The following is a 17780-nucleotide window of genomic DNA, read 5'->3' on the forward strand; positions in this document are numbered from 1 at the left end:
GACTCATTCATTCATTTGTTGATTTGCTCTATGCTCTGACTACAGGATGTTGCAGGTAGGACTGTTTTTTTGGTGACCACCCGTCGTTTCTTGATGACGTCGTTTGTAAGCGGCCAAATCTGTCTATTGTGTTGATCTCGTCGACTGTATAAAATATTTTAAGCTCCACGCAGTTGTTTCTTGAATGGATACAGTTTTATCGAGTAAGATTCTTACACGTCTTTTGGACATGGACTGGAAAACATCCTAAATATTAGTCAGCTGTGCACAAGTGCAAAAATGAACAAAGGGTGGCTGGAGCTCGAGAGTGATCCAGGTGAGAAATTTCGATTGACAGCACTGCTAACGTTAGCTTCCACATAAGGCCAGGTGGACAGCTTCTTAAGCAGTTCACTTGTTGAAGTCCGCACCTTTAATGCAACACAAGATTAAATAATGTAAGTTGCTGTGCAAGTTGATGGAGTGAGTAACTAGGGGCGACTGTGGTTCAGTGGGTAGAGCAATCGTCTCACACTTCGAGGGTCGGAAGTTCGAACACACTGAACCCCCAAGTTGACCCCGATGGTTAGAGCCATCGGTGTGATTTTGCTCCGCAGATGGCTGCCTCGGTTGTGTACCGGAACCAAATTCCGTGTGTGTAACATACTTGGCCAAATAAAGGTGATTATCCTTATAACTAAATGCGGAATGTGAGAGGGAGTAACGTTGGCTGCAAAAGTAATACACGTGACATTAGTTTGTTAGTATATTTTATGTTAGTTTTTTGAAAACTTAATACAATTCTCTATGCTTTCAGGACTTTTTACTCTACTGGTAGAAGATTTTGGTGAGTAGCTTACATACAGTTGCTAACCTTTTTACTGTACAGCAATGTGAACCAACAGTGACCCTGATTTGGAGCCCTGGGGCTAATAAAACCAGTTAAAATATATTTTTTATTTTATCTATTTGTTGATTGATTGTGTGTCTATATATTCTGTAGGTGTCAAAGGTGTCCAGGTAGAGGAAATCTATGATCTCCAAAGCAAGTGTCAAAGGTGTGTAACTCAGAGCCACTCGTCTCAGTCTCTTTGCCGAGCAATTATTTCATGTAAATCAAGAATATCATGGTTAACGTTCAAGCTCAGGTCTGTAAAACAACTTTGAAACTTGTTGGACTTGTAGCAACTATATGTGAAAAATATTTGTCAAATTTTATTTTTCAGTCCTGTATATGGCTTCATCTTCCTATTCAAGTGGATTGAGGAACGTCGGTCCAGGAGGAAAGTTAACACTTTGGTGGATGAGACCTCTGTCATTGATGAGGAAATTGTAAATGATATGTTCTTTGCTCATCAGGTAAGGGTTGATAGATATTGGTTAGAGTTACTGATGATATTTCTGTTGTTCAGTTATTGATTAACAGGTAGAACAACAGGTCTATATTTGGAGTCATAAATCCTATAGCAGTTTTCTAAAGAGTTGTGATGCCATACATTTTAGTGCTGTTTATGTAAAAAGGGCACACCTCAGAAAAATTCATTCATAGTAAAAATGCAAATCTAGATTAAATGCCTATCAAACAGCATGTTATATCTTTTTTTTAGTTTCCTAGTCGCATTTATTCGTTCAAATGACAAAAATGTTGACAAATGGCATTCATAATTGATCAAGCTTCAGTCAGTTGTGTAATAGTTAGCTTTTTCACTATTACCCACAAGGATTAATTTTATAGGTTGTATGAAATGGGAGCTTACCAGCAAATTATGGTACTTACTAGGCTCTCACCAGTGATAATGCAGAAAGAAACATAGTTACTGAAAGGTTTATTCTAACTTGGACTATTTTGTTTTTATGTTGTCATTTTTGTATCTAGCTGATACCAAACTCATGTGCCACCCACGCATTGTTGAGTGTGCTTCTGAACTGCAGTGGTGTTGAGCTCGGCACCACTCTTAGTCGCATGAAGGCTTTCACAAAAGGCTTTAGTCCAGAGGTAAGATGCTTCTTATGCTCACACACATTTGTTTTTAGTGGAATTTCTTAATTTTGTTTTTTCTGCAACATATTGAGAAATCATAGTTTAGAAAATCATATAAGCCTTCTTAAAGAAAGGGTGGTTATAGGTGGTAATTAGAATCAAGTTTTCACAAACGGATGCATTAGTACTGACAGTGGTAAAATACAAAAATGTTCCCCCCACAAAACTTGCAAAGTGAACTCGGGTCATAGGACCTTAAGCATGACTTCAAATCAGAACAGTTCTCCATTTGTGTCAGTAGCCACCTTCCTGGTCTCAAGTGCTTCCTTGAATGCTATCTTTCACTTTTTCTCTAGCTCCCTCTCATCCTCCTCCTCCTTCGCTGTCATGTTTAATTTTAAAATTTTCTGTATTTTTCAGATTAAAGGTTACGCAATAGGAAATGCCCCAGAACTTGCCAGAGCACATAACAGCCATGCCAGGTAGGTTACAGCCAGTGGTTCGTTTTAAAATTTTAAGGTGTCTATGACCGGTCTCTCATATTGTGGGAGATGTATCGCTTTGTGCTTTCATCAGTTTCTCAAACTCTCTTTCTGTTTCTATGGAGACCGGAGCCCAGGCACCTGCCGGAGAAGCAAAATGGGATAAGTGCAGTGCGAACCATGGAAGCCTTCCACTTTGTTAGCTATGTGCCCATCAAAGATCGCCTCTTTGAGCTTGATGGACTCAAGGCTTACCCCATTGATCATGGTGAGCCTCATGCTGACATAGGAATACAGGGCCCTGTTTTTGTTACACTGATTATAGCAACATTTTGGTGCAATGAAGCAACTTAAAACTGAAATTTTAAAGGGTATACATAATGTATATGTCAGTTTAGAAAATATTCAGATATGGCTTTATTGGTTGTTCTGGACTGCAGGCACAAAATAAATGCGAAACCTCTCAGTGTCCTTAAACAGCGTATTACCTTTCTTTAAAGACCAATCAAAGAGAATTATTATTCTTTTGCATCTGAAGATTTTCATTTGCAATAAAGGGTAATTATGACATTTCTTTGCTGCAAGTTCACTTGTGCTGTACAAAATTGCAGCTTAAAGTATAATATTACACTGTATTTTAGGGCCTTGGGGAGAGGAGGAGGAATGGACTGATAAGGCTCGGCGAGTTATCATGGAGAGGATTGGATTGGCCACTGCTGGGTGAGTCCTGAACCATTTAGTTCAGGTAGTAGTGGTTCTGCTTCTACACACAGCTTCAAAGCTTCACTCTCATGCTACTGCTGCTCTGCTTATTTTCAGTGAGCCATACCATGACATTCGCTTTAACCTAATGGCGGTGGTGCCTGACCGCAGAATGAAGTACGAGTCCAAACTGGAAATTCTAAAGAGGAATAGGCAGACTGTTCTGGAGGGTCTACAGAAGGTCTGGAACTGCCAGATGTTTCATCACAGGCAGATCACAATACTGTAGTTGGTCATGTTGTGTGTGGCTGCTGCTGTGTAAACATTCAAAGTGGTCATTGAGACATGGAAGCATAATATGGTTAGATGGTAAAATATGTGAGCAAGACAGATGAACATGTCATAGTTGTCACTTCTTGTGGTGTCTTCTTATATTCACAAGTAATTCTAGTAATTCTCTTAGTAATTCTAAGAGCATGTTAAATATTTATATATTATGTCCATGCTGAAAGTTGTATCTTAGATGGAACCAAAGTTTAGCTAAGTAGAATGTTTTTAGTCATGTCTATTGAGTGTTGAATATTTTTTTTTTTTTGTGTGCTTGGATCAGTTAAAATATTTTCATATTCAGATGATCCGGCTCACCCAGCCAGAGCTTGTCCATGACAAGAAGCAGCAGGACTCTTCCTCTCCTGATGATGGCACCACAGCGATCAAGAAAGAGGCTGATACAGAGCCTGTTACATCCCAGAGGGCTGATCAAGTGTCTTCAGGTGCTTTTGTTTGGTTTATTTTCATCATCTTTCCTTGAATTTTATTCTGTAGATTGCATAGTGAATTATTAAAACATTAAATGGGTACAAATAAACACACTGGGTCTTGTTTTAGATTCAGTTGATGAGTCAGGAGGTCAATCCAAGGATGCCCCTAGTCCTTCAGGAAATGCTAAGATCATGGGCAAACCGCCAGTCCCCACTGGTGGAGGTCCCCAGCAGGTCACCAGTCCCAACCCCATAGTTCAACGGCTTCCTGCCTTCTTGGATAATCACAACTATGCTAAGTCTCCAATGCAGGTAAAAAGGGAGGCGAAGGATGTAGACCCTGGCTCACAAAGGGCTTTCAGTTCTACCCAGTGTGCATATTGAGCATTTTTATTAGGGAACAAGTTCACCTCTTATTTTGTCTGTAAAGTTAATTTATTAGATGCTATGCTTGAATTGATTAGGGCTGAGGTCATAGATTATTTTCATGGTAGATAAATTTGCAGGTTATATTAAGCAGTGGCATCAAAATATATTCCATTTACTATAATGTAAGGCCATTTAAAAAATTTGGGAAAATTAATTTTAATAATTAGGTGATTATGAAGTCCTTAGTTGTGTGTAGGTTTTCTCTTTAAGTTTTTGAAATGTGTTTTTGTCATTGTCCTCTATATATTTAGCAAAAGACATCATACTACAGAAAAAATATAGTTAACAGGATAAAAAAAATTAGCACAAATGGCAAATTTTATTTATCTATTATTTATTTCAGTTTTTCTGTTAATTTTCTGAAACAGAGTCAGGGGTTTAATATGGAAACACTACAACTCTACCGTTTATCAAACTAGGGCAGATCTCACATTTCTCTGAATCTCTCAGATTTTAATTTGTAGCTGCTTAATGCACAATTGCTCTTTTCTTCTCTGTCTTTTGTTTTATGGATTTGTTTTATGATTTATTTCTGTCTTTGGTTTTATGGATCTTGGTCACTCTGTCTTGCTTTCTGTATCTCAAACACTCTCTTCAGGGAACCAGAGACTTAGAACGCTTCTTTGAAAAACTGCTACTCTTAAAAAAAAAAAACATACTCTAAACCTGCTTCAAGAGGCTGTAGCTTATATTTTTCACAGTTACCATCATATAAGCAGTTCACATTTGTCTTAGATGGCCTATAAATAGTTTTTGTCACTACAGAAAAAAATTCTGTGAAATTTTATGAAAGATTCTCTGATTGACAGGAGGAGGAAGATCTTGCTGCTGGTCGCTCCCGGATCACAGGGCCGCCTCAACATTCATACTCCGATGAGGAAGACGACTATGAGGATGAAGAGGAGGAAGTTACTGGTTCTGCAGGCACATCCAACAGGTGAGCAGTGTCATTATGAGTGTTGGAGAAGAAGAGACGATTTAGTTGGTTTTATATTTATGGTTGTGATCTGATTGAGAGAAGCTAAAGTTCTTTGAATTTGTGTTTATAAAATGTGCGCTATTAAACTTTATCTAATTTATTTATTTATTTAGGTTTAGACGGAAGGCGAGCCTGCGTTCACGACCAGGGCGGGTTGGAACTGGAATGGAGAGCCAGCTCGCCCTCAGTGTCTTGGCTGAGAAACTGAAGAAGGAGGCCCAGAGGAAAGATGCCCTGAACACACCTCTTTCTGTACGCACAGAAGGCCGCACCGGTGGCATTTGTATCACATCTGCTTCACAACCTTCCCCCACACCCAGCAATGAGAGTACTGACACGGCCTCCGAGATTGGCAGCGCCTTCAACTCTCCGCTGCGCTCACCTGCACGCTCCCAGGCTGCCACGCGCCCATCTAGTCCGGTTGCATCACATCTGTCTCGTGTACTGTTTGGAGAAGACGAGATGCTGAGGCTGGACTCTAGACATAACCGTGCTGTGAGAGAACTGGGTCCCTCTGTCAGCGCAGCCTTGTTACACCTGCAGGAGGATGGAGTCCTCTACGCTCTGCCTCCATCTAGTGAGTACATGAGATCTGTACTGTCGTTTAAAGGCCACTGCTGAAGTAATTGTTTGAGCATATCACTTGATATTTAGAGTACAGTCAGAGCATATTAATAGTTTGAGACCATAGAGGTACTGTATGCAGTTTGAGTTGACTGTAAGGAGTATAACTTTCTGTGTCTAACTAATTTTGATAGCTCATTACTTTATTTCTTGCCTGTGCAGTAGATTCGGCTGCTGATGGTACGAAGCAGCCTTGTACCCCTGAGAAGATTAAAGAGAACGAGCAAGCGGGCCTCATAGCAGGAGAGAAGGAAGGAGTGAACCAGGGAGACGAAGGACCATCTGTGGAGGCGAAGAAGGAGGACAGTAAAGAAGGAGCAGATGTGAAACCCAGCAAGGAAAAGCTCAACGCCATGGAAACCGCTGCAGACAGCAAGCCTTCTGGAGATAAGTATTCACCGAAAGTAAGTCTAGAAAATTCTCTGTTATTATATACTGCAGTAATATTATTTGGTATGCTTATCAGCCTGCCATGACTTCTTTTTGTTTCACAGTACCTGCACATCTTTTGCTTGTGCTGCCAATTAGAGAGTTGTTTCTGCTTCACACTAGAACTATATAACAAACAAACACACAGAGCGGATGATTTTACTCTGTCTCTTGCAGGAGCTGCTTGCATTGCTTAAGTGTGTGGAGGCTGACATTGCCAATTACGAGGTGCATTTAAAGGAGGAAGTGGAAAAGAGAAAGAAGTACAAAGTAGGTTTTGTTTACCTGAAACCAGTCTAATATCCTTGGTGTGATACTAATTTTACTTGCTTTTAATCAGAATCTTTTGTTAATTGTTCAGATTGATGATCAGAGGAGGACCCATAATTATGATGAATTCATCTGCACCTTTATATCAATGCTGGCCCAAGAAGGTAATTGGATTTTACTACTTTTTATGAAAAGTTCTCTTGCCATCCCCTTTTCCTTCCTTCAGACCCACATTTTAACCTTTTTTTTATTTAAATTCCTGGGTTCTCTGTGGGCTCATTCATTAATCTCTCCTCTCACATAGCACTACATTTATAGAAAATCTTTGTACTCTGTCATTTAACAGTTGACAAAGAGGGAGGAAAAAAGAGAAAAAAAAATATTATATACTTTTTTGTGATGCACTAAGTAAGCCTCACTGCTGTCTGTAGGAATATGTTACACACAGACAGTTAGTGGAGCAATTAGCTTTTTCCCCATTTTTATTAAGGTTTTTGATATTAACAGTTTCAATAGATCCATCCAATCAGAAATGTATACAGGGCGGGTATGAAAGTTAAAGGACATAAGCTTCCTAACGAGAAGGGGTAAGAAAAGATGCTCAACAAAAACCTAGTTTCGTGCTAAAAATCACTTGTGTTGTTGTGGGATCCACTTTAGGAATGCTGGCCAGCCTTGTGGAACAGAACATTTCCGTGCGTCGTCGGCAGGGAGTAAGTATCGGCCGCTTGCACAAACAGAGGAAGCCTGATCGCAGGAAACGCTCCCGACCTTACAAAGCTAAACGCCAGTAATTACTGTAAATAACGGAGGAAAAAGAAATCACTGCATTCAAAAAACACTCTCATAAAGGCAGTTTGCATTTTAGTCAGCGCCTTCTGTTCTTTATTAAATCAACCATGTGTTTGTTCAGTGATTTTATCATTTATATATATATATGTATGTATCTCCACTTAAGTGTAAATTTTTTTTGTGCCATTGCTGTCTACAGTTTGTAAATGTGAAAAAAGCAAGACCACACTCATGTACCTAAATGCTTTTTATTGAAAGATCTTCTTCACAGTCTTGTGGTCAAGTACAGTTTGAGTTATTTGTTGGAAGATAACGTTTCTCTAAAACTGTTCTGTATAAAACATAAATGTACACTTTGGTAAAACCTCTTCACTTATATTCCTCTGTCACCTTTTCAGTGCCAAGTATTGAATGTTTTCAGAAACAAAGATGATTTTATTTATCCACAGCATTTCAGTTTCAATATATTCAGTGTAGGAAATTCAGTAAAGTATTTTTAGTCACATTTGTGATGGACAGTTTCATGATACATCAGTGTTTTTCCTCTTAATTGGAAGGCATTTTTAGGTCCTGCAAATGAAAATCAAGCTTTTGTGTTATTTTTGTACCTAAAGTAGGTCTCAGAGCGAGTTAATATTATGTGAGATGTTTGTTTTGTACATATGTATCTGTTAATTGGCTTATCATGTACTGTACACCGAGTTAAGTGTTTATTCGTTTTCCAGTTTATACTACAATAAAATCAGTGAAAATGTCTTATCTGGGTTTCTATGTGTTTACAGTTTTTAATGTGGCATACAGTGTTTTGATGCATGGTTACAAATTTTCGTAGACTGATTTACTGTATAGGTTTATCAGATAAAAGTCAGCATTTTATTGTAGTGAGAGTTAATGCACATTGGAGAGGGCAATGCTTAGGACTTTCTTGTGGAATCGTGACGTGTACTCAGAGGCATAGCCTATGTGAGTCAGTATTGTGATATATCCTGCATTTGCTAGAACAGTTTGTTTTTCCCCTCTTTTTCTTATTTTTTGCTTGTGTAGAAATACTTATTTTTTGCTGAACAAAATAACCCACATTAGTTTAATAATTATACTTACATTAGTCAAGTTAAACAATTTTTAACACAGGCTACTTTACTGTACCACTAGACATTCTGAGCTTGTGATCAGTATTAATTTGACTCCATCTTTTCAGGTATGTGTGCAGTTTGCATTTTATTTTATTTTTGTCAGTATTTACCTTAGGATATATTTGAATACTTGTACGACAATCTTATAATGATGACACTGGCTCTCTGACTGAGTAGCAAAGTGCACACTGGCCTATGTAGTAGTGGGAGCTTTTTTTAAAAAAAATCCATGCTTTTGTGTGTATCACTACTGTCATTTGATTGCCTGGCTTAAACATATATAGCCCAGTAGTGTTGTATTTGTAAAACATCTCATAGATATTGCATTATTCCATTTCTACTGTTGATAAGTTGCTTGACAGAAATGCTTTGGTTGCGTTATATAAAACCATTACGTGCTTGAGAATGATTTACTTTCTAACATACAGCCCATAATGCTTGGTGTCTCTACCAGTGACAACGACCCATCGTTTAGACTACAGATCAAATGGTCTATAAAGAGGAAAGACTTTCAGGGAGGTCCCTGTGGTCTCCAGTTAGGTGCTGTAATCAGAGGTATTTACTTGGTGACCATTCATTGTGTGTTCGAGATAACAGAGCATCGTGAACGCTCACGTACGAGCCACTCAAGTACCCACCCATTGCGTCAGCGCGCTCCCTCGCCCTCTCCGCCAGTGCGCGTGCTCCGTGTGGGATGCTGAATTGTAGGTGATGATGGCGGAAGGAAGGCAGCGCTGAGTTTCCTCTGAGTTTTTACCACAGCTGTAGAACCATCTACAACATCGTTTCCCTCCGTAGTCACCTATCCCGAGGCCATGGGGAATGAGGCCAGTGTGGAAGGGGAGGGACAGGCGGGACAGGCCGGTCCGGCCATCCCTGCAGCAGGGGCTCCGGCTTCCATTTCAGCACCACCGGACTCTGGACAGCTCATCAAGCCCAGCAATGGAGCGCCAGCTGGAGGAAGTGGGGCTGGACCCGGGCCGGGGATTAACAGGTAGCCGCGATAGTCAGGACGCTTGTCCGCCAAACTGTGGAGAGAAATCAGGGAAGCTACACAGCAGCGTGGCGTGTAGCTTGTCTCTGTACGATGTGCAGCATAGATGTAGCATCAACCGACTGCGTGGAGATAGACTTGAATGGGTGCTTAATTATTTATTTCAATATCCTATACACAATTCACCACCCGCTTTGACACTCATTTTTTGCTCTTTGGCAACGCCGCCCTATTAGTCAAAGTCAGTTTGGGTTGAAGTCAAATTTATTATACAACGCTTTCGATGTAGAATCTGATACGTAAATATCGCTTTCAGACGGGTGAACAGGAATTTCTACGCCCGTTTTCACCGTGTCTGTCCTGAGGCATCAGTAGCTAAGTATGAATGAGAGAGCGACATTTTTTCCTCTTTGTGAGGCAGTGCCAAGTAAACAGTTAGGAATGGATCTCAGAAATATTAATGGCCCCATAGCTTCAGGTGATGAATAAATTAGAAATGTAAATGATGCAAAGTGCACTGGCTCTCACGTTGAAGGGCTTAGTCGGTTCCATTACAGGTTGCTTTGCTGAAAATGCTTCGACATGAATACCAGTAAATACAGAGTCATTCTGAGAAATCACCTTCCTCCTGGAAAGACGACGTCTGTCAGTATCCTGATGACAGCGTTGTGCAGGATGACACTGCTACCATCACATATCCTCATTATGAGCACAGGACCATATGCTATAGCTCTCTCATTTAGCATATCTCAGTTCAAATCAATATAAAGCTACCCGACTATTGTTTTTCATCTCCATCAATTGCACAGAAAAGGGTATGATTTCTTGTGGGAGAGTGGTGTTACATCTCTTCATAAGAAATCCAGACACTGAGCTCAGACATATTTTCTATGTGATGGTAGACTCACATGGAACGAGTCATTATTTTAGCATTTACACGTGAAAACCCCATTGTAACCCTCACTGTAAGGTGATGTAGGCTGATAAAATATTAGCCTTTTCCAAAAACCAGGCCAGATTATTGCTGTGTAATCACACAGAGTAGCCTGTAGGTCTGTGTTTTCTGTGTGGGAGTGTGGGAGGGATTACCCTTCCAGCAAGATCTGATATTGCCTTAATTACACTGTGCAACAGTTGTAGACCTCAGTACACACATGCAGAGATGCAGCTGCATCTTGTACTTGCCACACCTGTTTACAGTCTTTCTGTACTTGCATCTTTGCCTGACATCCTGCTAACGATCGATAGATTTCTTTATTATTTCTGTTATTACAGAGTACTTGTAAGGTATAATGGTGAATTATAGGCATGCTCTGCAAAGAATCTGCCAAATATTCTTAATCATATTTAGTCCTCTCTTTGTTTTTGTTTGGAGAAGGCATTCACTATTCATCATGTATATTCACTGTGGGACAGGTTTAAGGGCTCATAGCTCTTATGCAGCCTCATAATTCTTTTATATCTTGATTTCTCTCTGGTTTCCACCCCAAGGTGTCTCATAAAGTGATGGTGAGAGCTGAGAGACTGAGAGAGTGGGATGGTGAGAGATGGCCAGAGAGTGAGAGTGTGTATATCATATGGCTAATTAAAATGGTTCTCTTAAGATCATGGCCCCACATTCAGTTTTGCCTTAAAATACTCTTCCATGGAGAACTAATGAGACTGTGAGAAACAATGAAACGGTGGCTGGGTTGAAACTGTAGATAGGAGACTTTCGTTTTAATTAAAATGAGCTGCAGCTTTTTATGAGTTTTCCTACTGATATGAGTGGGGCATAATATGCTATCACCAACTTTTTCAGAAGTGAGTCCCATAAACATTTTTGCTCTGTTTCAGACATTATAGTTTATTCATTGCAATCACCCTACCCTTTTGATTTGCCAAGCACCACAACAGCTTTTTTTCTTCTCTAATCTTAACAGCTTGGACTAAGTGCACAGTCATCATGACCTGATGGCCATATCTGACAAGCATTCAGAATTAAACATTATTAACAAGCTCTAAGTTTCCAACATTTTGCTGCTGCTATCTTGTCGTCTCAGTGTTTTTGTTTTAACAGCCTGGTTATAGAAGATATGTACCTGATCTATCATGTAAGAGCATGTGTTATCAAATGACCAGAGATAAAATAATGTAAATAAGGGTGAATCAAAATTCAATTATAAACCCAAACAATGCTGCAGTTCATAAAACTCATGAAAATAATCGGCACAGTCATGTTCTAAGACATTATGTACTACCAATATGCCCTCATAGTTAATTCATCTTCAGCAATGAAAGTACTCTACACATACCAAATGGTTATCATAAGTCAAACAAATGGCTACCTCTGAGACACTGGCACATTGTTGTCCAGTTGTCTAAATACATACACTTACATTTAAAAGCTTGTGAAAGCTTGGTTAAAGAACTTTTGTACTTTTCGTCAGTGAAAAAGTAGTAAAATATACTGTACTTTTCAGGCTGATGACAGGCCAGCTCACATGCTGTATCCTGGCACTAAGGATGTGGTTGAAGCTATATATTGGCAGAGCAGACACATTGGCTCGTGTTGTTGGAAGCAGACACCTTTGTGCCTCTCATGTATTACTGTTACATTTAAGTCACAGATCACAGAATCCAATTTTCTCAGAAATATATACCCAGAACCTCTAAAAGTCCCAAAGGTCAGCACTTGCCACTGCTCTGCAGTCTTTAAAGACTGTTTTAACCACCATGCATGATAAAAAGATTTTCCACCCGCTTATCAGTTTGAGACTCTTTTTTCTAGTTCAGGTTACCCTGACATGACATGTGTCCTGGTGTTTCATATTGGGAAGAAACACCAATATATATACCAATTTAATAATAACATTTAAAATTCTGATTCATGTTGGACAAACTGGGCAAGGATGGACATATGTTATTTCCAGTTACCAACATTATTGTAGCGTTGGCTGGGTACAGAAGGGTCAAAGATCAGAGCTTGTCTTTTTCTCGCTTTATTCACAACAGCTGCAACCACACAGCAATACAACACACCCACCACCACACTAACAATCGTGCCAACTCATAACTATAACTACAGCCCAACCAGAGGGGCATTATGGGGGACCCCACCAAGGGTCTCTCCGCCCCCAATGCTATATTATTTTGATTAGGAAAAAGAGCTTTTTTTTGTCAAATTGAATAATTTTTATCCAGATGGTCTGAAGAGTCTACCTTCACATTAGCGATAAGAACTGTAATCTTTAGGTTTTTTTTTTTCAAAAATATTTTTATGAAAATCAAATGCTTAGCTGTTATTTGAAAGTATTGCCAATGCATGTGAACTGTGCACCCTTGAACTCATCTGAATGACGCTAGAAGAATGAAACAACACAGCTGTAACACACAGTTTATGTTCGTCATTGTTTAAGGGTCACTTGTGGTTTTGATAGTGTCTACTTCATGTGACAAGCCTCCTCTTATGTGACACCCTGCAGGTGGCAGATTTGAAGTTTCACCCCTACAGCCCCAGCGCTTTCATTTGATTTGCATGATGGGGAATATATTGTCTATACTATAAGCTCTCTGTCAACCAGGTCTGACTGGTCATCTATTTGTTTGTTTGTCAGAACATCTGTCTTATTTGTTGTTTGCTGCTCGATTTTGGTGAGCTAACAACATCAATTAGAATTACTTCATAAAAATAATGCATTTGCCAATTTTCTACAGAAATGACTTGAATGTGTATCAAAAGCCCCTTTATTTTTAACCCCAGAATTAGGAGCTCATAAAAAGAATTTGAACACAGCAAACCCACATCCACAGAATGAAAAAAATTAAACCTGCCGAATTATTATAAAGTTTAAAGTGTTTCTTTTTGTTAAAAACAAAACAAAAAAAACCCAAAAAACCAAAACCAAAAACAAACGTATAGATACTTTATGGAAACCACAGTTGATATTCAGACATTATATAGATTTGGCCATTAAAAACAACTCTGAAAGTCAGATGCAGCCCCTATATTTCTGCTTTGACCTTTACAGTACATATTACTTATAGAACGGCACCAGATAGCTTTCACTCAGAAGCACCAGCTACCCAGTTTCATTTCCAGTGGCCAGAGGTATAAATCAATAAGAAAAAGTATCTCCATTATAGGGATCCTGAGACAGATATACTGTATCCGGCTGAAATTAAGTACACATCTATCAGATCATTTTCATTATACCAAGGGGCATATTGAACAAGTCAGATGTCATCGTGAGGCCAATAGTTTATTTTATTTTAGTTATTTATTTATTTTTGTTCTCTCATCAGATAAATGTACACACAGTATTATACATATAAAGCAGCTGTTTACTGTCCCTTGTTTATTTGCAGCTTTCCTTGTTGTTCAGTAAAACCCTTCCAAAGTAACATAAAGGGTTAGCATTTTGTACCTGAACTTTGATTCATTCAGTTACTGTAGAACTGGTATTGTCAGTGAAAACGTGAACTGGGTGCAAAGCTGCTGGAGGATACTAGAGACAAGGAGCCCACTTCATTGCTTGGACTGTACTGAACATAGCTTTGGTTTGTTTTTAAAGGACTGCTTACTGAAAGTGGATTTGAACATTATTTAATAAAAAAACATGCTTAGGCTTGCACACATCAGTGGACCTTATAATATTGACTATTTTATAAAAGGGGCAGTAGATTTGTTTTGTTTTGATGTTAAATTACCAAACCTTTAGTGCTGTATATCCATCTCTGTTGCACCCTCTACAGGATAAGTGGTACAGATAATGAACAAATGGATCTTTGTTGTCGAGAATCTTAAAACACCCAGACCAACACTCTTCACACTTTGCCACTGGGAAGTGTTGATTGGCTTGTTATGGCTTGTCGGGTCCAACTTGTCCTGGTTGACAGTGCCAGTGAAGTCTCTTTACAACATTATGTTTGCTACAACTACACTACTTAGTATTACAACTAGAGTATACTGTATAAGAATAGTTTGCCTTGCACTTACTTGCATTCTTGCCAAGTATGTCATGGAAAAATGTCAGGTAGAAATGAAGTCGTAGCTGGCAGCTGGTTAGCTTAACTTACCACTGCCTAGTAACATAGGTAAGCAGCTTGCCTGGCTCTGTCCAAAGGTAAAAACAACTTTGTTTACTAGCACTTCTAATGATCAATAAGTAGCAGGTTTATCTTATTTGTTAAATCCAAACAAAAGACCAAAGTGTAACAATGATAAGTTGTGTCCATTCTTTTGTGGCCTGGGAACATTAACTAAGTCTTTAGGGAATTTTGTTACCTTTGGACAGTGCCAGGCTATTTGTTTCCAGTCTTTGAGCTAAACTAACTAGCTGCTGGTTGTAGCTGTACATTTACTGGATAGATGTCATTCGCATCAATCTCCTTATTAAACTCTCAGCAAGAAAACAAATGAACACATTTCCCAAAAGTTTGAACTGTTCCTTTAAGACTGATGCCCTATAGTTGCTGTGTTAACTAGTGTGCTCTGTGTATTGACTTTTTCAATGGTAACACCAGGATATTGTCACATGTATAATTAAGGCTCTTCCTTTGTTAAGATAAGAATTTTCACAAGGAGCTCCCATGACAAAAGACTGGCAGCTTACAAGCCCTTCACTCTCCACCTGTGATAAAGCAAACAATTTGCTGAGCTTTAGATACAAAGCTGCATCGAGTTCTCAGTGGACCATTTGCTGATGGATGAGAATATCTAAAGCAATCTCTTGAAAAGGAGTCATCTTGTTTAAAGTCCTCTTTTGAGGCTTATTAAATCATGCTTGAGGCTTTGCATAAATCACAAGAGACCCCATTTTGCTGTCTTTGCTTTTCAAGTGATAATTATTATGTGAAACAACCTTCTCTCTCATCAGGACACTGGGTAGATTTGGACTTGTCAGTGGCCGGTAGCTTTAGCACATTCCTCAAAAGTACAGTTTAGCCTCAAAAATGGGGCGATGGGGGTGAGCTGCTCCAGTCATTGGCAGTGACTCACAACCGCTAACACACTCTATTTTAATTCCTTTATTCCTCCATTTATTTGCACCCCCCCACTCCCCACCATAGATGCATAGCTACTGCTGAGACTGTCATTGAAGATGACAACCATGGCAAAAAAGGTCTAAGTTGTTCAGACAGTGGAAATCCTCCATTTCTATTTAACAATTGGCACTAATGCCTGAGAGCCATAATGAAGAAGAAAAAACAGAAGTTTACAGTACCATTGTCTGATACACTACTTTTCTCCCACTCTAAACACATAAATTAGGCCAAAACAGAACAGCTTCAGAGAGTGAAAATAAGCTACACGGAGCACTTCACCGAAACTGAGAGAGGCAGTATAAAATATTCAGCATTTGCCTCTCTGTTGGCCAACATTCTGAATAGTCTGGTATCACATCATGAACAACAATACAATTTTATAATGGTATGTGTACCCAAGAGTGTTTCAGAGCTGAAGGGTTCCAAAATATAGCACTCAAGAAGAAGTACCGCTGCTTATTGACATTAAGTAGAAATTACTGGCATAAAAACCTACTTAAGAAAACATTAAATGCAGCTAGTTTAAAATATATACTTGGAAGCAACATTTTATATTTACAGTGTAGACCTAAAATGCTACAAGGTTTACAGGTTTCTTTAACAACAAACAAATGTCCTAAATTCACTGCTGTTTCTATGCCCTTATTCATCATTTCTCTCAGTCACAACTCTGCCTTTCCTTTAGTCATTGCTATTGACCTACTCGCCGTTCATCAATCCCTTCAGTCTTTCCCTCTATCAATCAAAAGTTTGCTGTGGCTACATTTTACAGTGAGTTTTACTGCAGATATAAATGCAGGCTGGCAAAAATGAAGCTGAACATAGACACACACACACACACACACCCTTGAACATACTGCGTAAATGCACAGGTACAGTAAATGTTCATCAGTTTCAGTTACATTAATGTAATATGTTATTTTCACCAATTAGCAAAGGAAGTTTTTAAGTCTGCAGTCTAACTAGATGGGATTGGAGCTATATATCTGAAGAATAGTAAGGTTGTGATGATGTCAATGAAGTGTGTGTTTGTGATTAAGGAGGTTGCTGTGAACCAACTTCCATTACATGTCCTTGTAAATTTGTGCTTGTACAGTCCTAAGAGAGAATATGTTACAAGGATTCAAGAGGTTTATTATGCCATATACACAATATACTGTGTATGTGCACTGAACTGCAGTCTAGCATATTGCGATAAGACTTTTATGGAAGATAAGCATTCGAAAATATAAAGAACAAAAGTGTAAAGATGAAAAAAATATATATGAACATTAAAAATGTATGTATGTCACAATTGTAGCAAATTGTACAATAAATATACAGTATATAAAATGTATATATTTAATATATATTTAAAATTACAACTGCAGCTGTCAGATGAGATTTTACTTTTATTTAATATATAGCATTTTTATACTGAGCATGAAAGTTCATTCTTGATCTCAGAAATAGTAATTTGACAAAATAAACCTAATTTAAGATCCATTTACTGCATCTCTGGGCCATTTGCTGTGAAGTAAACAAACTCCACCTGCTCAACAAAATCCATGAAGTATGGTTAAAAGCTCTGGGAAAATCTAACAAGTAAACATTGCCAATTTATTTTTATATTACTTTATACTAAATCCATCAAATTTCTAACTCAGGATCCAGGTCTAATGGCCACGTTCTTCTGTGTTCTCTTTACCCTCTCTGCCAGACCACCTCCATCAGACCCAGGTCCTAAAGCGGGAGTCGAGAGTGGTCATGGGACAGGGGACAGGCTGGCCTCCCATGATACTCGTCAGCATGCTGCCAGTCAAGGAGAGCAGGGCCAGGCTCATGTGGCCAGGAAGAGTCTGCAGGTGGATGTCAGTGGCAGCAGACCTGGGAGGTCTCCTTCCGTTTCCCCGGACCGAGGCAGTGTCCCCACCTCTCCTTACTCTGTGCCTCAAATTGCACCCATGCCTAGCAGCAAACTGTGCCCCGTCTGCAAAACAACCGACCTGATGGGCACTGGGGATGACAAGTTGAATTTCAACACCTGCACGCAGTGCCGCTCCATGGTGTGCAACCAATGTGGCTTCAACCCCAACCCTCACCTCACGGAGGTAGGCGGTGATTGTAAATTACACCAGTGTTATACATTTTTCACTACAGTGTTGATTCTTTTTTACCCTCTAGTTCTCAGAATCAGTTTTATTGGCCAAGTATGTTAA

General features: G+C 39.2%; 2 protein-coding genes across 4 annotated transcripts in view; both read left to right on the top strand.

The window, feature by feature from the left end:
- Positions 1–71: 71 nt before the first annotated feature.
- On the top strand, positions 72–8172 carry bap1 (BRCA1 associated deubiquitinase 1). 3 transcript variants are annotated; one of them, XM_020587451.1, is made up of 17 exons: positions 72–316; positions 797–826; positions 983–1037; positions 1206–1338; positions 1856–1975; positions 2381–2442; positions 2568–2710; positions 3084–3162; positions 3262–3385; positions 3755–3917; positions 4033–4217; positions 5144–5271; positions 5427–5890; positions 6103–6341; positions 6544–6636; positions 6728–6800; positions 7297–8172. In XM_020587451.1, the coding sequence occupies exons 1-17, from the start codon at positions 280–282 to the stop codon at positions 7428–7430; spliced, it is 2262 nt and encodes a 753-aa protein (XP_020443107.1). In that variant the 5' UTR covers positions 72–279; the 3' UTR covers positions 7431–8172. The 3 variants fall into 3 exon arrangements, with proteins under 3 accessions (XP_020443107.1, XP_020443106.1, XP_020443108.1); XM_020587450.1 differs by having other exon boundaries at positions 73–316; positions 6100–6341; positions 7297–8171; XM_020587452.1 differs by having other exon boundaries at positions 74–316; positions 3776–3917; positions 6100–6341; positions 7297–8171.
- A 1086-nt stretch (positions 8173–9258) lies between these two features.
- The window catches only part of bsnb (bassoon (presynaptic cytomatrix protein) b), a 65625-nt gene continuing 57103 nt past the window's right edge, over positions 9259–17780 (top strand). Inside the window, 2 exon segments of the mRNA XM_020587428.1 lie at positions 9259–9555; positions 17282–17672. Coding sequence (XP_020443084.1) covers positions 9377–9555; positions 17282–17672 — 570 coding nt within the window. The 5' untranslated portion in view covers positions 9259–9376.

The sequence above is a fragment of the Monopterus albus genome, unplaced genomic scaffold, assembly GCF_001952655.1.
Source record: "Monopterus albus unplaced genomic scaffold, M_albus_1.0 scaffold457.1, whole genome shotgun sequence".
NCBI lineage: Eukaryota > Metazoa > Chordata > Actinopteri > Synbranchiformes > Synbranchidae > Monopterus > Monopterus albus.

Coding starts and splice junctions, on each gene's coding strand:
- bap1 (XM_020587450.1), top strand. CDS start 280: ATGAACAAAGGGTGGCTGGAGCTCGAGAGTGATCCAG. Junction 317..796: donor GGAGCTCGAGAGTGATCCAG/GTGAGAAATTTC, acceptor CTATGCTTTCAG/GACTTTTTACTCTACTGGTA. Junction 1,339..1,855: donor ATATGTTCTTTGCTCATCAG/GTAAGGGTTGAT, acceptor TTTTGTATCTAG/CTGATACCAAACTCATGTGC.